This window comes from Ceratotherium simum, chromosome 38, assembly GCF_057802395.1.
Source record: "Ceratotherium simum simum isolate JZ-2026a chromosome 38, ASM5780239v1, whole genome shotgun sequence".
Classification (NCBI taxonomy): Eukaryota; Metazoa; Chordata; class Mammalia; order Perissodactyla; family Rhinocerotidae; genus Ceratotherium; species Ceratotherium simum.
This window is the reverse complement of record NC_141937.1, coordinates 23,697,279-23,720,034: the sequence shown is the minus strand read 5'-3', so window position 1 is coordinate 23,720,034 and position 22,756 is coordinate 23,697,279. Positions and strand designations below refer to the sequence as shown.

Sequence of the window (22,756 nt, the reverse complement as noted above, 5' to 3'; positions counted from 1 at the left end):
GTGAACAAAACATAATATCCACATCTTTAAGGAGCTATCATTCCAGAGAAGGGCTTTGAGAAAACTAAAGCAAGAAAGAGGATTGACATGTAGGACAGGGACCAAATTTAAAGAGACACTCACCCTCAGGGTTGTGCAAGTACCCATCCTGCACCTCACAACCTTGAGAGTGAGTGCCTCCTTAAAATCTGTGTCCCAGGTACCTCATTTACCTCACTCTAGTCGTCCCTGGTAGGGAGGCACCAGGAATAGGGAATTGCAACCTTGCAGGTGGTGCTCAGTGAGCAAAAGTCCTCACTAAGACATTGCTATCTGAGTAAAGATGTGAGAGCGGGAAAGGGAGTAAGCTCTGAATATACATGGTGGAAGAGAGTTCTAAGCAGATGCCTCTAACAGGTAGAGCAAAGACCCGGTAGTAAGAGTACCGGAGGAAGAAGCCTATTTGTACTTCCTCCTCTATTTTCTGTATGTATCTTATACTTCAATAAATGTTTACTTAGGAAAGCAAATGGGCCCTGTTTCTGCCACTGCCACTTTCAAGATGCAGTAGCCATACTGTACTCCTGCTCGACTCAATATCGTGTGATTTAAAGCAGCTCCTCTCAGGACCTGTGCCCAAAAGTGGCAGACAGCCTGGGTCTGAAGCTTAGGTGATCACTGAAAAGTTCAGTAAGCAGGAAGCCAGCATAGATACTAGTCAACCCATGAGAGGAGAAGATGTAGGTATTACTCCTAGTGGCTATGGATAAATTAATGATAATTTCATAGAATTTCTCATTATGACCAGTGCTGCAAAGTTTCTTCTTCATCCAGAGAGACTGTAGTAATTTCATGTTTTCACATGCACAGTAAGATACAAAAACAATATTTTGCTTTCAGTTTTTTAAAAATTGCAGCTAATATGTTTTTAGTAGCTGGGGCAGGTCACATCATCATGTAATTACAGGTTTCTCAGATAAGGGTTTTTAAAATATTCCTTTGGACAATTTATATTCAGAAGCTGCCATCCTGCAGTGGGATTTAGAAAATATTACATAAGGGAAGAACTGTATCACTGTTTTACTTGTGGCCAAGATGATCACATTAACTACGAACAATTTAAATGGGTAATTTTTTTTGATTCACAACAAGAGAAAGGTGAGGTGGATGGAACAGGTGTGGTTGATGATGTTATTGCTAACTTTCTTAGCTGGTCTTATGACTATGTGAGAATTTTCCTTATTCTTAGAAAACATAAGCTGAGGTATTAAAGTATGAAGTTTCATGTTATTTGCACCTCACTTTCAAATGGTTCAGGGAAAAAATAGGAGAGAGAGAGAGAAAATACAGCGAAGGATTTATAATTGTTGAATGTAGTTGGTGGATACATGGGTGATCAATGTACTATTCTTTAATGTTTTCTTTTATGTTTGAAAATGAGAAAAAAAGGAGGAAAGCCTTTATTAACTAGATCAAAATTATGAGAAAATAAGGTGAAAGTTGAACAAGAATAAAAATACTCGTTACAGATGTGAGAAGTATTCAAAGATAATCCATAGTTAGTAGCCGTGAAATAACTTTTTAAAAATCTCATCAAGCTCCGGCCACATGGGGCTGGGTGGGCTAGGTGGCGGGGACAGGTCATGACATACCTGTGCAAGCTGCATAGTGATCAGAGTGATCGGATGATGACTGTTTGCATCATGGGAAAATTTGCTTGAGGTAGATTTCAGTCTAAAACAATTCTCTTGCCACCAAATTCAAGACAAAATTTCTCCTCATATTGCCATGGAGGGAAGGAAACAATCTCAAGGATTTTGAAGCATATGCACTGGAAGTGAATGAAACTATTTCCAAATTCTATGGCCTGGCATATAAAAACAAAAATAGCTAGAAGTATAAATAAATACTGCTACAATATGACACACTCTGAACTTTAAACTTGGAGCAACTGTAGATGGAAAATTGAGTATGAAATGATCTGTGCAGCATGATCCACAATGTGACCTAGAAGAAAATCAGCAGGTGAGCTACTCAGATTCAATGTGAGAGTAAGAAGAGTGGAAGGAGATGCATCATATATGCTTTTCCACCCCCATTTCCCTGTCCTTTTAGTGTCTCTCATTTCCCCAACCCCAATCACAGGCGTCAAGATCAAAGGGGTAATGTCTCCTCTGGTGGTAAATATGCCAGGAAATGGTGTTATAGCATATCTTTGGTTAATTTATATTTTGATGAAAATTGTGCAATGTTTCCATCATTGCAAAATAAATGGAATGATAACACTTTTCAAAGTTCATCTACCTGATTTCACATAATACAATGTTTCATATTCTATCACATTACTGAAGTTGTTTTTCTCCCTGAGAGCATTTAATTGTGATACCGGCAAGCAGGTTACAACCTGGAACAGAAACATTATGATGTGCCTACATTTTCTTCTCAACTTTGCTGCTGGATAGCATGGACCAAAGGCACATCGATTTGTTGTAGTTATTTCTGCGTAAAGTAACAGGAGGAATTGGCAGCACATAAGCATATGTTCTATAATATCAAATTTATCCTTATCACATTCCTTTTCTTATCATTAGGAAAGGTAGAGCAGTACTGATTGCTTGACAATTTTGGTCAAGAATGGATATCTAGTCTTCTAGGTAGACAGCATCCCTTGCAGAATAATGCTGGAATTGCGTTAAATAAGCAACTGTAAATAAATAGAGAGTTCTCTCAAGAGCAGGAGGATGTACAGATGAAGAGGAAAATGGCATTAAAGTAAAAGAGCTAAAGAAAGAATGATTTAACAGCAGGCATTTACAAGGATGATCTTAGGTTGCTAAAGACTACAAATGGGGGCCAACCCCATGGCCAAGTGGTTAAAGTTCCGCGTGCTCCGATTCCACAGCCTAGGTTCACAGGTTCAGATCCCAGGCGCAGACCTACTCCACTCATCAGCCATGCTGTGGAGGCATCCCACATACAAAATAGAGGAAGACTGGCACAGATGTTAGCTCAGGGCTAATCTTCCTCAATCAAAAAAAGAGGAAGATTGGCAAAAGACGTTAGCTCAGGGCGAATCTTCCTCACCAAAATAAATAAATAATAAATAAATACATAAATACATAAATAAATAAAACAAATGTTCTGAGGCTCTCATCCCTAGTCGCTGCAGAGTCTTGAAATATAAGATCTAAAACAATTAGAGGTGGGCCGGCCCAGTGGCTTAGCGGTTAAATGCACGCGCTCCGCTGCTGGCGGCCCGGGTTCGGGTCCCGGGTGTGCACCGACGCACCGCTTCTCCGGCCATGCTGAGGCCGCGTCCCACATGCAGCAACTAGAAGGATGTGCAGCTATGACATACAACTATCTGCTGGGGCTTTGGGGGAAAAAATAAATAAATAAAATCTTAAAAAAAAAAAAAATAAAATAAAACAATTAGAGGGGGCTACTTTTTAATCAATGGCCTATGTTGAAAGGCGATAGGGTCAATGTGGAAATTGATGTTAGCAACTGTATTTTTAAGAGAAGGATATTATTAGAAATTATAAATTTTCTACACTGGCAACTTCTCTCAAGTAGCTATGCCTACCAACATAAAAAAAGCGGAGACAAACTAACAGCATTACCTAACAATGTTTATGGCATTATTAAATCTAGGGGTGCTTAAGGTTCCAATTAAAGGCCAATGTAAATGATTTTTTTAATAGACTATCTTAGCTTCTTTCCATCTTTGGAGACATGTTAGATCATAATGAACTGATCACGTCCCCTTGACTGTGATGCTCAACAAATCTGTTGTTTGGCCTCTTTGCTCATCCAACTGGAGTGTAAAACTCAGTGATAGGAAAAGTTGATGCTGAGCAAGGGGCTCTCTGGCAGTTTAAGTTAAGCAAGCTTCTGAGGTCCACACTTCTAACGCCTTTTGAAATTAAACCTTCATCTTTCCAATAGAAAATGCCAACAAATAGAATGAAATCAGTCTTATCTCATGAATGGAAATTAGTGAACCCAATTCCAAAGTCAATCATTTGTAAAATACGTGCAACTGGGTTTTTATACACATATATAAGGTGTATTTTACTACCTGACAATATGACACATGTAAATGAGGAAACATTTATGACATAGTCCATGTTCACTTAATTTCTCCAGAATTCTGTCTTGATTGGCTAGATAAGAATAGGAGGAATTAGTGATCTTCTCCATTTTACATGCCCAAACTCCTAGCCCCAAAACCATCACCTTGGAGTAAAGAATCCAAAGACGAACATAAGGGAAGAAAAAAAATAGAAGAGAAAAAAGGGAAAAAAAAAGACTAGGAGGCCAGCGAAAGCAATCTGATTCTTCCTCTCAACTTCTCCGCCAGTTTCCCCCTCTCTATCCAACTCTCCCAACCTCCTTCACAAATATTGCTTCCTTGACTCTAGATTCAGTTCCCTTAGTATTTTTAAAGTGGATCTCTATTTACAATTTTATTGTGAACTACTGAGAAAATAAGGCTGGGCAATTGAAATTTGCGTTTGTAGAAAATATGCCAGTTCATATAATGAAAGATAGTTGAACGACGTGTGGTTGTGGGATGTGGGATGATAAGAGCCTTGGGTTGGCTCCAAGCCTGGTCCCAGCACTTTCTAGCTAAGAAAGCTTAGGGCAATTGATTCAACCACTGTGGGCCTCAGATTCCTCATCTGTAAAATGGGTGCAATAATACCTGCTTTAAAAGAGTTGGTTTAGGGATTAATTGAAATGATGTCTGTAAGTCATCTATTATTGTACTTGCACAAGAGTATGCCTGATAAATGTGAGTCTCTGATCTCTATTGCCTCCCTTCTCCTTTCTTTCAGTTTCCCCTCCTTTGCCTTCCCGCCCCTTCTCACCTCTGCCTCTCACCGCACCAAGGAAAATAGCAGCAGGCTTGGTGTGGGAGACCAAAACACGTGCCAGGTCCTTGGTGTCTGCTTGCAGATCCCTTGTCTATCTTTTATGTGCTGCCTCAGATTCTCTTCACCTAACCTGTCTCTTAGGCCCTTGGCCACTGGCTCTTGGAGAGTTCCAGACACTTCTGCTACCCCTACCTCAGCCTCTATCACTGTTGTCTCATCTTCTGGCATCTCCAGCTGTCTCTTTCCCATGGAGTAGGCACTGCATTCCAGAACTGCCTCCACTGCACTCACCACAGCAGGAGCCCAGACCAGACTGCGTGGGATCTGCAGAGGCTTTTTTGCTCCCCCGACTGGTTCCAAATCTGAAGAAGGGCCACATAACAGGACATGGGTTCTGGCTTCCCGAGTAGCTGCCTACTCGGGGTCAGGTGATGTTACTTCCCGTGAGCAAACTTTGACCACAGGAAGCAGAAAATAGCATGGCATGGGTGCATACGTGCCTCTCCTATCCTTGTCCCAGTAGGTAGCCAAGTAGCCTGTCCAGACATCTCTGTGAGGCTGAGAGAGTACTTGTGCTCAGTGAAGCAGCGTCCTGCTCAATAATGCATCACCATGGTGGTGGGGGCGGTGGTGTTTTTCCATGCCTCCATGTCCCCCTTCCCCTTTCCTTCACTCTTGCTTCTCTGAGATTGTATCTCCCAATAATGCATTAGCACTCAAGTCTTGCTTAAGTTTTAAGGTTTCAAGGGAACCTGAGCTAAGTGCCTGTGGACTATCTTGTCCAGGCTTTCTTGCCAGCGTCTTCTGGATAGGATCAGCAAATGGAAGGACCAATGGGAGACTGAAGAGAAGGAGAAAGGAAAAGCCAAGGTACCCTTCCCTGCCCCCTCCCCACTTTAGGGAGCTTTTCAGGTAGTAGCTGTGACTTCTCCCTGTGTCCCTCTAGCTTGGGGGTGGGACTGATTCCTACTGTCGCTCATCTCTGAGTTGCCTCAGTGTCCTCTTGCTTTTGTAACCAATTTGTATGTTAAATTCCCTCCATCAAACCACCTGACACGGGTTCTTTTTTTCTTGACTGAACCCTCACTAATATAACACACAACAATATAAAGTTTGATTTTATTTACCTGTGTTCATGGTATGGTTAAAATCAATTTCTGCCCCCATAAGATATTATAAGATATTATATTTATAAGATATTATATTTATATATCTAAAAATCAATAACTTAAGAAAACTGGACTTTTAACTACTTCAAAGGAAATTACCATAAGAAAGTGTTATATGAGTTACCATAAAAGAAGTTAAATGATTATTTTTGCATTTCAGATGGCATTTGATACTTAAAATGAATAATCCTTTCCTAAAGGTTATGTTCCCCAGTAAATACAAATAAAAGCCCTACAATCACCTTGCAAGCTGCCTCTCTCCCGTCTTTGCAGTGGCTACTGAGGGATCTGGCTCTCTGCATCCTGGGCCTGGTAGGTGGCAAATTGGGGGTGTAAGCATGTAAGTGCTATTATTTGGTAAATGGGATTTGGATTTCATTTATTTCCATACCTTCTACGGTGCTTATGGGAAACAAACGAACATCTCCCCCTCACCTCCACTCCAGATGCTATGGAGAACAGGCATATTTTCCTCCTGCAGGGTACACTATATTTCTAAAATTGGACCCCAAGAGGTTTGCATTTGCAGAGAGTGCCGTGTAATGGCTCAGCAATGATTTCTGGGATCTCCTTCAATAACGCTGCATGGGTGTAACGCAACGTGATGCCAGAAATACTTCAGTATCCAGGCACAGAGGTTTCTGCAGACAGCATTTCCTCTGAACTTGGGGAGGGGGAAAGCCTTTCTTCTGGAAGGTACAAATGGGAATACACAGGGTATGTGAGCCTCCATTCATGGCCTGCCAGCACTCAGAGTAACAGGAGGGAATTGTGAAAGGAGCTGGAATGCACTGAATCTTTGGAATGATTTGTTTTCTCTTGCCAGCGTTGTTTTTTTTTTTTTTCAAACTCTGAAAAACTCAACTTTGTAGTTCCATAAACTGTTTCAGTAGTTATCTTCACTACAGACTCAATGCTACCACCCACGCCGAAAAGGCGGCCTGAGCCGAACATGTGAAACCCTTTGAGTCACAGAAGCACATGAGCCCAGGGCTTCTGGACTGTCCCTATCATATGACTTCAGGTGTCAATGTCCTGGTTTTCCCCACCATCCAGAAAAGATGACGGACACAGAATCCAGTGGTCTGGCATCTCATGGTAACAGTCAGGGAGAAGTTTTAGCCTCTTGATTTCAGAGGATATATTCCTGTATACCACCAGACAGTCTCATGTGAAAGAATTCCACCTGGACAAGAATTTGCAATGGAGTCTTGGAGAGAAGCAGTGCCGACACGCAGCCCATACACACTGGTTTGGCTGGAGCCATTCTTACACTACCGGGATACTTCTGCATTGAGTGGAGATGAATGGTGTCTTCAAGCCTCCTGATTGCCCTACCTCTAAGTAGCATTCCTTGCCTACCTCTTCCCATGATCCAACAACTCAAGGATTAACCATGGACATAGCAGGAGGCCTCGAGCATCTTGTCACAGCACTAAAATGGAGTCCATTCTGATTGGTTAGTTGTTAAGACAATTATTAAATATTTCAATATCACATTTGCAGAGATGGCACAAGGTATTTAAACCCAGGGTGAGTTGCCTGAGAAGTTTGTTTGTGACTCAGTGACTAGGATCACTGAGAGTTTGAGTCCACCTGGACAGCTCTCATCAGCTACCAAAAGCTCTTGCAGGTTCCAGATCCCCGACCTTTGATCAATAGAGATAAGGTTTTCCTGGCTTCCGCTCCAGCACTGCCATACACAACTAGACTCTTGCCCTAAGGACCCCTAAGTATACTTTCCAGGGCATTTCCACCTGCATGGGTGGTTCCTCAGCTCCTGAATGGCATGGCAGCATGGGGAGAGGACTGTGCTGTGCGACATTTACGTGACAGCCTGTCTGCTGCCAGAGATGAATCACAGAAAATTAGAGATGGGAAAGACCTATTAGGTCATTTAATCCATACCCTTGCCAGTTCACAATCACTCTCCTACGCTCCATTTCCTAGTGCAACATCCAGTTTGGTTTTAAATAGCACGGCAGGCACACAGAGAGTGCTGTTTCCATTCCTTGTCCTCTGAGAATTCTCTCTAGCACTAGAATTCTACCCAGCCAAATGCTCAATATTTGATGTTTATTTACTCTAGTTTTATGTATCAGTAATATCAGAATCACTCACTTGCCCCAACCCAAAAAAAAAAGGCTTCTGAGAATCATTAGAAAGTGGAGACTGTCTTGGCTGAAAAATACCAGTTTTTCAGGAAAATCAAAAGAATTGGTGGAGAAAAGAGAAATGATAAGCAGTGCTTCCGTGTAACCTCATTTCAAGTTGTACTTTAGTTATATGCTTATTTAGCATTGTTTCACCTTCTGCTTTCTTTAACGATAGCTAGAACTATGACTAAGCAATATCATTGGTTTTGGTTTCCACGTTTACTTCCATTTCAATTTTTAATTCAATCATTCTTCCCCTTGCTTTCTACATTGTATTTAAGATCCCAGTTCATCATTGTGATTCAAATAAAAACTATTCTAAATATTCGAATACCTTGCCTATTCCATTTCCTAATCTTTCTTTGACTTTTCAATTTTAGCTAAGCACAAGAACAAAAACTGTAAGCCTGGCACACCCTTCTGGACAATCTTGTCTAAGAAAAATGTGCTTTCCCTTACTTATGCCTGGGCAGGAGGCCTCCTCATGGACACTGTCCAAGAATGCACTTGTGGCTTGCTTACCTTAATTTGACCCTTTAAGCAAGGCTCACTGCACACAGACCGTACCACTCCGCTCTTGTTCATTTGGATTTTGTAATCATCAATGTTCAACACCCCTTCATGCCAGGTTCCAACATGTACATAGTCATAGCGATTAGCTTCAGTGTACTGCAGATTCATGATATCATACCTACAAAACAAAACAATGTGTGTGTTTTGGGGAATATGGACGTGACGTAGAAAACAAAGAAATTTGGCAAATAATAATAGAGAGAAGGGAGATAAAAACTAGAATTATCCTGCATCCTAATGCCAGCAACTGACAATATCTTAGTTTATTTCTAATGTTTCCTCTGATTTTCCAAAATATGTGTTCCATTCCTCTGTCTCTGTGTATCATCCATATTTACTAAAAAATATATTACTCTTGTACTTTCCTCTCTGCTTATTCTCCAAGAAAATAATTCTACATGTGCTAGGTTGACCTTCATCTCCTTCAAATCATTGTTCACTAAGTTACTCTTTGAACGAGTAACAATTCTTGAGAACATTAATTTCTTAACTTGATTACTTTTATTCCAATTTTCTTTTTCACCTTCAGTTGCCATTTTCATTACACTGGATTAAAAGAAGTGAGTTTTACCAAGCCTGGAACTTATTTTAGGTGCTAATAGAGTAAGAAATCTGAAAAATGCATCTTTAATTAGCAAGGATATTGGGGATTAAACATTTTGATCATTGACATTTAAACTGGTCTCTTCCCTGATTAGGACAAACGTTTTTAAATTCAAACAATTGGTGTCAGTTATTTCAGTGATTTCAAATGTCACTATGCTACACAACAGCAACATCTACATTTAGAAATCTTCACTGCAGTCGGAATGCGTGCTGGGGGCCAGACCTCATCATTTCCCAGTGTGGGCAGTGGAGAGCATTCTCCAATGTGATGGAAAGAACACAGGACTTGACATTAGAATGTGTAAGCTGGAGTCTCTTTTCTAACATTTTAACAGTAGATTATACTACTTAGGAATGTCACTAAACTCTTTAAGGCTCATGGGGTTCTTGTGGGGATTTATCAACATAAGGCATGTAAAAAACTATTTCACAATTGGCATGAATGCATATATAAGGCAATATCACTATATCATTCATATTTGTATGACTATGAATGACCTAAAATACTCTGCTTATTTCCACTACCATAAGAAAACTGGAGAACGCCTTTGTGTTGGCATAGCCATTTATCTCTCAGACACTGAAAATTCTCTAGCATTCTTCAGTCTTCTCTGCACGTTGCTATTTATCCAAATAAACTGTAACTCATGTGCCAGTTTTCCAGAAATGTATGTCTGACTCTCCCTTACTTGCTCTGCAAGGTGGGATTCTTTTCTGCAGTACCTGTGCTGAGTTCTCCCTCTCCTGTGCTAGAATATAAGAGGCATGGTCTCTTTCTCTTTGTGCTCGACCCAAAGAAATAGATGGCAATTAACTAAGACATATTCCTCTTCCTCAGCTCTTGTCCTCCTCCCCTCAATGCCCCTACCTAATCCATCCTGGAATTCTTTCTCTTTAAACCTGATTCAGACTCAGAACCCTCCTCAGCCCAGCAGTTCATGAAGCCACTACCAATCGACCTTAGTTAGCCTCTGAAACCTATTGGCTGTATCTGGCCTAGTTCTTTATCTAAACAACTAATAGCCTGTATTGACTTTTCTGCTTGTTCTTAATGTGCAAATGCATTCTGTCACCCACAGGGTAGCTAGTGGCTTCTCCACATCCAGATTCTGGCAATTTCTATAAATAGCAGTCCCCTAAAGGGAAAGGGGACTCTGGAATAGTAAAGCAAAATTTTCCCTTACTTTTCCAGGGGAACAAACTTATGTAGAGTGAGAAGAGAGAACGGCGCTCCTGGAGCACATTATTCATATCTTTGCTGTTCTGACTTTTGGCTAATAGAGGGTTCTTATTCTCCTTGTTGCTAAGACATACCAGAATGTCCTTCAGAGTAGCTCTTTGAGTGAAGTCCAAGTGGGTCTTAACTCTGGGCCAATGGAGCACGCTCATCCTGCTGATCAATGACACTAGTCTACACCTCTAATATTTTTCCATATTTAACTTATTATAATTATAGCACCTGCTGTTCAGTATGAGTAGTTTCTTTTTTCATTTCCTTTAATTTTTATGATTTACCCCGTATTACATTATTAAATCTCCTTACACACTTTCAATGAAGGTTTGGGTGCAATGCTGCCTTTAGAATATCTTTTTCCTGTAAATCAGTTTCCTAAGACTTTTATTTCAATTTCCTCGTTTGCTCTTCAATAGGAGAAATCAGTTCACACTTCATTAGCATTTAGAAACTAAAAAATTCTCAATATTTTGGTATGAAAACACATTTTTAAAAAGTCCCAAAAGCCAGAGGAAAAAAAAGATACTGAAAGATACCAAGGGAAAAATACTGACATATTACAAAGAGGCCTTGCTGTGTGCTGTGTGTTAATGAACCCTGCTCTCTTCTCTCGACCCCAGAGTCCCTTCTTGGTGTGTTGGCATTTATTTGGAATATCCTCATGCTGTAAATGATAGTTTTACAGCATCCTCTCAATGCATTTGGTTTATGTTGCATGATGATTAACTAAAATAATTACAAAAGGGATCAAAAGCATGAATGGTGGTGTGACCAGAGATGGAAGCAGAGAGAGGTGGTTGAAACAGAAATTGAACACAGATTAAGCTGACCAATTTCAAGCATGAGGAAATGGTCCTTGAAAAGAGACCCATGGGAAAGCTCATGATTTAAATGTGTAATTAAAGACGGAGGAGAAACAAGCTAAAATTGTGTGCCTGTATTTTGGACAACTTACAAATACAGGAAACAGGAAGAAACTCGTCTGGCCCTGTGCTAGGCACATTGTGTACGTTATCTTATAGAATTGCGAAGGAAGGTTTCCATTCCAAATCTGATCCTTTACAGTACAGAGCCTAGTTTCCAGTGGAACCTAGGACTCCCACCAGGGGTTTAAAGGGGAAAGCTGTCAGTGTTCTGAATCTCAGACTCACTTGTTCCTTCTGGTACCATTTCCTAAGGTGCTGGGCACCTGGAAGCCTTCCACAAGCCCAGGCCCTGAATCATTCCATCCATCCCACCCACATTTCAATCTAAATCTGCTCCCACCTAACTGGCAGCTTGGAATGAATCTGATAAATTCATCGTTTTAATCTCTGAAAATTATTTATATCATCTATCCTTCCAAGAGCTGTTGTATTTCAACAGGGAGAATCCACTGAGGCCCCACAGGACACTCTCTACATGTAGAACTTTAATATTACAAGAAAGGAAAAGATATGTGGATAATTACTTAGGGTCAAATAGTCTCTTACAGTACCTTTGAAATGACATTAAGAAGGTTGCCAATAATTTTGCCTAATTTTAGGATTAGCTAAAAGGCAGCGTGATGTGGCAAAAAGGTGATAAGCCTCAGATTCAGACTGCACTGCCTCTACCAGCTACCCTCTGTGTGACTTGAGGGGAGTTTCTTAGTTTCTCTGATACTCACTTTTATCATCTGTAAAAGAGGATAATGACATGCCTATAGCAATGAGGATTAAATGATTTGCTGTTCCATTTTAACACAACATATGCTTTCCTAAAATCTCTCATTTGCAAAATCATATACTGAAAGATAACAGGGCTTATGGAAAAAAAAAAAAAGATTTGGGCATACTGTACGGCAGCCAAGCTGAGGGCCTTTTTCTTTCCTGCTGCAGGTTTTAATTCTTATCCCACTATTCTGATTATCCCTTGCCTAGGAAAGTTCATATGAACAAACACAACTACTCTTTATGGTGACATCATTCTCTAGTACCAATTACATATGAGCTAAATGGTGTTATAAAAACAAGGGTTGCAGAACAGACTGTATATAAAATGACTTGGGAAAAAATATACATATATTAGTTAGGTTTAATTTTCTTTTGCTTCTTGATTAATTCTTCAGAAGCCATAGAGACTAAATGCCAGAAAGAAAATTCTTTCCTTTCTTGTTCCAAGAGACGTGTTAGCAGAAATGTTAAATTAGCCTGAGAAAAAGGGATATACGTGTAGGATGTGTTTCTTTTCATATATTAAGCTTTTTAAGCAAGTGTAATATTAAAATATTTCACAACCAGTATGGCATTGGGACCAATCAATTAAAAAGATGCTGGCCTGGTGCTGGCAATACCAGTGAGGATCCGGCTGCTCAAGTGTAATCTTTTCAGTTTCTTGAGCTTGCAGGGAGGTCCCAGGCATTCTGAGGGCTGGGCTGGGGTGATAGCTGAGTAGGAGGTGGCACTGGCAAGATGCAGGATTGTGGGTGTTTACCAATAAGTTTTTCAACATTTTATAAAGCAAGTTCCATCTAATACAAGCCTGGTCTTTTAGCTATCCAGTTGTATCTATCCTCATGACACCCGGAAACCATGGAACCAAAGCGAACCGGGGTTGCTGTCTGTCTGGCTCACAGAGGATGACAAGGTTATTTGGATCCATTATGGAAAAGACTACTTTACCTTCCAGGAGCATCTCCTTTCTCATCAAACCACACCTCCTCTCCAGACACACCGATGAACGTGGACTTGATGAGGAAGTCCAGGAGTTTGCTGCCGTCGATGGGCTTCATGGCATCGCACAGGCCCACATGGCCCGGGCAGAGGGCGTGGTGCATGTTCTGCAGTCCGTGCGCCATGGCATAGATGGCGTTTATGACAAACCCCATCTTACTGTCCTGGACATAGTTTTCTTCTAAGCTTTCATTGCCTGTAATATAAAAACAGATCACTACCAAGGTCGCAATAACTAAGTCTAGGACTGCATGTTTCATTCTCAAATACTTTTCAGGGCCTTCAGAGAAAGGGAAAGCCAAGCCTACCTGTTCAAGCTTTGTACTTGCGAGTGGCTCTAGTATATTCTATCTGCAAATGGTTTATTCAATTTTATTTTCTGAATTCAATAATGGTTTTATAACATATAAAACAAATTTCACAGAGGTGAAAATAGAAAACTTTAAAATATTGCAAGGAAATCCTTAAGGAGGAGTTAAAATAACTCTCATTCCCTTTTGGTTCACAAAGACTTATATTAAAAGTCTCCCTGTATCACGGTACTAGAAAAGCATTTTTGAGATCCCCTATGACAATCCACATTCCATAGTAAATTAGTTTGTGCATTACCTAAACCCTGATATTTTCTTTTGATGATTCTGCTAATTTTATCATCTCTAGGGCCACAAAAACCCAGAGTCAGAAGAACTAGGTGATCTGAGTCTCTTCTTAGATGTGGTTGGCAGTACAGAAATATTGGAATCAGATTTGCTAATTATTAGAAACTCAGGTAGAATTTTTTTGATGGAAGAGTCATATTACACATTTAATTTTAGCCTTTAGCTTTTACCTGTGAGTTTCAAAAACCCTGCAGTCATTTCTACCTATGTCACAGGTGATCAAAATTTCCCCAGTTACCAAGCAGTTTACAAGAACAGTACTGCCTTAGATACGAGCTCCATATCAGAAGTCGAAACTTTAGGACTTACACATGGATGAGAAATTCTGGGACCAATGGAGTTTGCTGAAATAAAGGTAACAGATTTGGAAAACAGAACAAATCTGGAGCATACCACTGGCATAATTCAAAGATTTTGTATTTAGTTTCAGAAATTTGCTTCCCTCTGCAGTGGGCTTTCCCTCTCCCACTTGACTGATAGTGAAGGGTCTAAGCGATGTGTGCTCAAGGTGCTAGAAGTTGGGAAATTTGGTGAGTTCAGCTGCTTATGGCTTGAGAACAACATGAGACTCCTTGCACCCCCAGCCAGCTGACCTGTCCGTTCCACCATAAATAGGTCACTGGACACTAAGGTTCCTGAGCCGGAGAGTGGCAGAGAGTATTTAGGAAGTTAGAGAGCTTGGAGTGCTTAGAAGAAATGGCAAGGAATTTTGACTTTGGTGCTGAGCTTGAGATGAAATAAGACATTTTTCTACTTAAAGGCAAATCTATTCAGATATAGTTGAAAATGTGAAAAAGATACATGTGTATCTATCCTAGGAGTGAGATACAAAATACCCAGGCCAGGTTGAGGGAGGCACAAAATCAGTTTTGACCCATCTTACAGCATCACTTAATAGGAAATTGTTAAAAGTGTGATTTGCTAAAGTAATATTGTCCCAGTTGAAAGGACATTTTCCGAGAGGAAATGCAGAGTAAGAGGCAGACAGGGCATTTTAAAATTGAACTGCACAGAATAAGTCCAGAAAGTTATATAAAGCAGAAAGCAAACACCCTCCTTGCAAAAACTGCAAAGTCACTGAAATAGGGTAACTTATGTCTGTCACCCGGGACCCCTGGCTCTTAATGTTAGTTTGCTTTTCCTCTCTTTTATATTAGGATATAAGAGGATAAATTAATGCCGTCTGTCTGATAAGTTTTAAACAAGCCTTTAAAGACTGCCCGGAACCTCCCAGTGCTGGAGCTAAATGTTAAAACTGCTAGAATTAGAGAAATCACCAGGAGTTAAAGAAAGAAAGGGAAAAAATAGACAAAAGTTGAATGACAAATAACCTTTAAAGCAGCAGCCACTTACAGGGTTCTAGTCAATACTAAAACCATCTACTCTAAGTTGCAGCTATTAAAGTCCATCCCGCGAGAAAACTGTAGGAAAATATGAAATAAACACAGAGTTTTCTTTACTAAATGGAAAAGTATCTATTAGGGACAAGCCTCATGGTTGCTGAGTTTGTTGTTGTTTTTGTTTTTGTTTTGAATAACTGCCATTACAGATTTAACACGTATTTTAAAAAATTATGTTGGTGTTCTCAGTACGAATTTCTGAAGCCATAGCTGTCTAGTGGATGCGTTCTTCATCAACATTGAGACTGTAACTGTTCTTGGATTTCTCTGAGATCAATGTTTTCCTTTTGATCCTTATTCAGGGTGATCATATAACTTATTGTCCAAACTGGGTCACTTTTGAGAGTGAAGTGAGTAATAATTATTTCGGAAACACAGGTATAAACAAAGCAAACTGGTCAAATGGTGACAGATTTCTTGAGCCACAGCGTCCTCTAACTGTATCTAATTACTGATGTTATTATGGATAAGATTTATGTGTGTGTGAGTATATATATATATATATATAATACAACACATGTAAATATATATATGTACACATACATATATACAATAAACTGTAGAATATTCTTATTAATTTTAACTAATTTTACACTTACCTAATTTTAATGGGAAATATACACATTAATAATAATACTAGCTACTATTTTTTCGTGTATGTCATATACAGAACTCAAATAATGAGCTCATGATAACCCTGCCAAATAGACACTAATCTCACCATTTACAAGTGAGGAAAGAATGGTGGTATCCAAAAGGCCCCTTGATCTCTGCTCTTTCTGTAACTCTCGGCGGCACGTGGGTACAGATATAGAAATCTACAGGGGAGGCACTTTTCTGGTGACTGAGTACAGGGCATCCTGCTGTGCACCTGTATTATTGTCAAGCTGGTTTGGGACTTCTCCCTCGGATCGTTTCAGATGCGCACACCTGTCTCTCGGACTAGAAATACTGGCACCCAATCTACTATCAGCAAACTGACAAAGAAGCCCATCCTGTCAGTATTTATCATACAGACAGCCAGGATGCTAGGCACATGTTTTCAGGGAATATTTGTAACTCACACCCCTTTCCAAAATAAACACAAACAGCTTGTGTGTTTGTGTAAACCTGAAGTGAGCACATGCACTTCCCTACCCTGCCAGTCCTCTGGGTCTGCACACAAAGAGGATGCTGCCATCACTAAGAACTCTCTCTCCAGCTGCCACCCCAGCTCAGTATGCACTAGCATTTGAGAGGATGTGACATAGAGTTAGAAAATCATCTGGCCTTTACAGAATCATTTTCTTTGCCATAGCAACTGTCCCAGATAATGTTGCAAGGATATCTCATCAAACAAACAGAATATGTTACAGGTTTTCCTGTTCCCCAAAGATCCAATGTTTTCATGACCAGTGAATAAAGAATTCAAACTAATAATGTTGTCATTTGGTGGGAAGGTGAAAACACTTTGATTCCTTGGGGTTCAGTGCCTTTTCTTAATACTACTCTCAGACTTATTAGTGATAAGGGAAGTTTATGATTCATTTTCTGTGATGCATCAACTGTTATAGACCACTAGGGTATCATTAAACCATTACCTTTTTTAATATACTAAATGGAACCAAATAATTGTAGTTGGCTGTGTTTATTTACCTTCAGAAGAATACCTGCCAAACTACTTCACAGTGGATTGTGAAAATAGCTACCTTGATTCTAAATAGTAATCTTGTTCTTATTGAGAAAGCACAACGAGGGCTATAAATTGCTGCCTGAGTGCGGCAGCACAGAGGGGTTCCATGGGGGCAGGAACAGACTGTGTACCTTCTGAAAACAGGAAATTCATGGCGGTCGGGAGAAGGGTTGGCAATTCTATCCACTGCCGTGTAGGATGGCGATTCAGCAGAGTGGTACAGCAGAAAGAACTCTGGACTAGGCACATGAACGCCTGGGACCCAGAGGCAGTTCTGCTATAACTGGGACCCAGAGGCAGTTCTGCTATAACTGGGACCCAGAGGCAGTTCTGCTATAATATATCGATAAGATATTTCCAACAAGCCACAACACTTGGACAAGGGTCTACTCCTCCTTGGGTCTCAGTTTCCCAATCTATGAAATACCACAAGTAGATCAGATTATCTTTCTGAAGATCTCTTCCCCCTCTAAAGTTTTTATGCTTTGCTTCTCCAATCTCACATTTATTGGTACTTGGCAAAGCCATTCATATATAGGATCATTTTTAACCCTCACACAACTGTATAACGTAGGTTCTATTATCATCATTTTACAAACAAGAAGACTAAAGCACAGACACATTAAGTCAGTATTGGGGAGAAATGCCCTCCTTTCCCTCCACTTCATGCTTCTTCACGAAGACACTGCTACTGAGTAACACCTTAGCCCACTTGTCTTCTCACCTCTTGGGCAGAGGAGTGATTTATCTTACTGGTGTATTGAGAAAAAGAAACTGATCATGCTTAGCTCACCCCCTTTCTCTCTCATTTGGAGCCAAGCACTTGACGGCACTCGAAGGTTCTGACTGGTTCTCCATCCTGAGGTAAATGTAGGCTGTAGTTGTCCAGCTGGACCAGTAGGCTAGATAGGTAAATTTATCTAGTTCTGGGGTCAAGTATTGAAAAGTTTATTGTGGCCACAAATCTCATCCATATCCCTAAACCAGTTTGGTTTTTTTGTTTGTCAGTTAATTTTTTTATTAACTTTTAAACACTGTTTTATTATAACTTACATATGGTAAAGTGCAGAAATCTTTACTGTACAGGTCAATAACTGTAATATCCATGTAACTGCTGCCCAGATCATGATAGTGAGCCTGAAGGCTTTCATTAATTTAGAGCTTCCTTAATTTATTCCAGCAAGAATTTGTAATTTTTCAGTGTGCAGATCCTAGGTATTCTATTTTTATGGTACTACTACAATTAGTGTATTTAAAATTTTTTTAAAAATTATTTGTTGCCAGCCTATAGAAACACTATTAATATTTGTACACCAGCCTTGCATGCTGCAATCTTATTGAGTTGACTTATTAATTGAAATTTTTAATAAATTCTTTTGAATTTTCTATGTATGCAATTGCATTACTAATAAGACATATTTAATCTTCATCTGTTTGACTCCTGGGTCTACTTCTTAGTTGGATCCAAATTTGGGAAGGAAGTACATTGGCTGGCCCACGGAAATCCCAACAGCCCTGAATTCAAGGTCACACAGCTAGCAAGGACAGAGACAGTGGCCTCCAGAGCTAAGCCTGCTCCCTGCCAAGTGGCACTGGGCATGCAGGTAGCAGCCCTACCCAGCTGGTGGAGCAGTCCCATAACAGACAACAAGAAATTTGTCATCACCAACAATCAGTGTGATGTTTATTTGTTCTGACTTTTTAGTAATATTTTCCCAGTTTGAGTGTCCAAAGTGGAAAAATATGGAAAATAGATTGAAAGAATGTTGAACTCTAATAAAGTTCTTTTATTGTTGCATGTTCTTTCTGTTTCATTAGTGCAACCCCACCACTATGCATGTAGGTCTAGTTATGTTGTCTTTTCCAAATCTAGACTCTCAGCATTAACTTCAGATTACAAAGAAACAAAACAAGCATTCTTCTGTCTCATTATAAAATAAGGATGTATTTTGGGAAACGTTGGTAAACATAACTCTTGCTGGAAAAGATATTTTTCTGATTTCTTGGCACTTGTAGCTCTTCACTGCCTCTTTTTATCTGACAGCATTGTACACTCAATACATAATTTGATAAAATCTCAATTTAGATCAAAATAGAAAGAGCTGTAATTATTTTATATTGTTAACATATCAAGCAAAGAAAATGAAATTCCTATTCCTTTAAATTACCGGAGTATTAGATTTATTGAAGGAAGATTAATCAGGTCACTTTTTAATAATGACCTCAAGGGATCAAAGTGCCCTCAATTTTTCTTGAAGGCCCGGGACGTTTAATTTTCTTTATGCTTTTCCAGGGAGAATTTGTGATAAGATTCAGAACAATCTAGCCTTGCCCATGCTTGAGTCTAGGATCTGTGAATTTTTTGTTTCCTCTCACTCTATACTTTCCTCTTTCACTAAAAGATTTTCTCTGCTCACATCACAGAAAAATATGACCCTCCATTATTTTCTATTCAGTTTATTAAAATGTAAATTAACTCCTATGTAGGATGGAAGAGAAGAAAGGAAGGCTCATTTAATCGAGGGTATGTTATTATCACTGCTATTATTAATTGAATTTCTATTGCTTAAACCCACCTGGTTCTAACATATGTAAACAATACCAACATTTTTCTAAATAATTCATCACAATCTATTGTTAAGAGAAAAACCCCCAGTTATACGATGCATGGACAACAGGCTTCTTGCGAATTGACGATAATGGATGGCAAACCTTCAATCCCTTGAAAACACAAGTGAATTTTAGCTAATTCATATTTCAAAAAATTATGGTGTTTGTGAAAAAAGAATCAGGACAATCACTGCTATGTTTAAGTGACGCTGAGGATCAGTCAGTAACACTGAGTTGAATTGTGGGGCTCTTTGTTTCTCTACAGAGAGAAACAAGGGCGGCTTGCCATGTGCCTTTGCCTTATTGTTGATCTGGCACAAAACAGTGTCATGGAGTTATAAACCACTCTCCCTGGAGTAACTAATCTTTGCAGATCTGCAGTAAGCATTTGGCAGGTAATCATAGAGATAGAGTACGTTACAGAGAGCTGGCTGCTTTAGCCAATGTGGGGAGTTAGAGTGCTGTTAAAATTCATCAGGAACCAGCTCCCTTCTCAACAACCTGCTGAGTCAGAATCCTTGCCAAGCCTATTCATCTCGGCCTCTCCCAAACTCTAAGGAGGCATATGTATGCTCATAGCATCACTTCTACTTATTTATGGGTGACAGGAAATGTGCTTTCTTTTACATATAGTAGGGAGTTCCGTGATTTGATGTTATTATGGTCCGTTTCAAGTTCTTGTCAATGGTTTGTCCTTTTTTGTATCTCTAGTTTCTTGCTGCAGTGTTTAGATTGACCTAATAGGTTAGAGTGGATTTCACAGAAATATAAGAGCTATTTGTGAAAACTCTACTTACCCCTGACCTGTTTAATTAGGGTCTAACATAGCATGTTCTGGTAACCAATAGAGAGTTTTGTTTATTATAAAAACAAAACCATGTAAGTTATATGGCATTAGCATTGTAAATCCACTTTTATGATTGACTTCTGATTAATACAATACAGTATCTGTAACCTGACAAAATGCTGTATACAAAAATTCTACTTTGGGACATATTAAAGAATTTCATATCCTTCAGCCTTTTTCCTGGAATTTATATGCCAGTGGATAAAACGGACACCTGGAATAGAAGCCTCCCATGTTTTGGACAGATTTCGGGGTTTAAATATAGGCCCCCAGTTTATTACCATCCCTGCATCCCCTAACAATGAGATATACTATGCATTTCATTTAGGGTTCATTTCCATAGGACGCTATTAGTTAATACTTTACATAGACTTAACAGCCTATGTAGACTACAAAGCTATCTGTCCCAATATCGCAATTGTTGGGATTTCTTGAATGGCATATTGCCTTTTATGTGGTATCTCCTAACAGCATCTCTTGAAAGAATCAAATTTGGAATTCCTAAGGGCCTAATAAGAACTCATGGCTAGTGAGACTTTAGTCAATATCTGTCACAGAAATTAAAAGAGTAAGATTAATGATGTCAAGATCATACAGGCAAAAAGCTGTTAGCAGGATCTATTGGTAAAAAAAAAAATACAGGGTTTAAACTTTATGGAAAACTGTTTGGCTATGTCAACTACTCTGCTCAGGTTGTAAAGGGCATATTTACGGAAACAAGAATGCCAAATATAGATTCTATAAGAAGGACCACCTTGAGAGGTCACAGGGATGATCCAAATATATTAAAATTATATTCAGGAGTGGAATACAAGCACCATATTCCAATTGGTTAAGTTGTTTCTCACGGGGTACGGGTTAACAATTCTGAAATAGCTCTACATGTATACCAAAGTTGAACAAATAAATAAATGGATGGCAGATAGTAGAAGCCAAGTTTATTACAGTTGGAGTGGGAGGTTACAGATAAGCAAAGGGGAAGCTAGAATAAACCGTGGGTACTGGAATAGAGGTGAACATACCAGTATGAATTTAAGTTTAGCTTAATATATGGACTGATGAATTTATATAGAAATAATTATACATATATGCTTACATGTGGATTGGTGTACATATATTTCCCAGCTCTGTCCACTGAAGCAACAACACCCCAATAGTAACAAGCACACTTAGTGTCCAGTTCCCAGTTTCTCATACCATTCCCTAACAAAAGAGATCAGGACTCTTTTGGAGAAATAACCAACTGTAGGGCTGGGGTAGAAAATAATACACAAGATGGGCTTGGAGTGTTTTGTAGGGCCAGAAAGTAAGAAAGTGCTTAAAAAACAAAACAATGGAGATATGTCATAGGGACATGAGAGACAACTGAATGAACTCCCAATGACTGAAGCTGAAACAATTTGAGCAACAAAATAAACATTATAGAATTACAATACTCATGAGTCCATACTGATATAAATAAGTGATTAAATTGAAAAAAAATGGGGGAGAAGAGACATCTCTTGTACAGAAGAAGTCCAAACAATTTGTGTAGACATGCAAGAAGTAAGCTCACCCTCAAGAAGGTGGAGCATAATTCCCCACCCCTTAAGTGTGCAATACACTTAGGAAGTCGCTTTCAAAGAGGACAGCATAAAAAAGGGGAATAAAGAGAGAACTAGAAAACACTACCTTAGCCAGATGATCAGTGTTAACCTCATCAGCATTAAATCAATAGGTGTACTCTTGATATGTTGTGTTGAGAAAGACACTTCACCTCTGTGGTCTTCCTCCCCAAAACCCATAATCCCAGTCTGACTATGAAAAATATATCAGCTAAACTTGAATTTAGGGACATTCTACAAAACACCTAACCAGTACTCCTAAAAACTGTCAGGGTCATCAAAACAAGGGAAGTTCAAGAATTGTCACAGCTGAGAGGAGCCTAAGGAGACATGGAAAATTAATATAATGTGATATCTTGGATGGGATCCTGGAACAGAAAAAGGAAAACTGATGAAATATGAAAAAAAAAAACATGGAGTTTATTCAATAATAATGCACCAATGTTGGCTCATGGATTGTGGAAAATGTAACATAGCAATTGCAGATGTTAACAATATGGGACTATACCTGCTTGCATATGAGAACTCCTTGATATATCTTTGCAACTTTTCTTTAAAACTATTCTAAAATATAAACTTTATTTTTAAAAATGTACAAGAATTAGCCTCAAACCTGACCCAGCTCATAAGAGAGAACATGATTGAATGCTTGCTATGTGACAGGAACTCAATTA

The 22,756-nt window shown here is 39.3% G+C and overlaps 1 protein-coding gene across 1 annotated transcript in view; it reads right to left on the bottom strand.

Moving 5' to 3' along the window:
- GRM1 (glutamate metabotropic receptor 1) overlaps positions 1-22,756 on the bottom strand; it is a 304,296-nt gene that overhangs the window by 58,494 nt on the left and 223,046 nt on the right. The window contains exons 4-5 of the mRNA XM_087425199.1: positions 13,240-13,486; positions 8,707-8,875 (exon numbers count right to left, since the gene is read on the bottom strand). Of these exons, the coding sequence (XP_087281325.1) occupies positions 8,707-8,875; positions 13,240-13,486 (416 nt within the window). The remainder of the gene's footprint in view (positions 1-8,706; positions 8,876-13,239; positions 13,487-22,756) is intronic.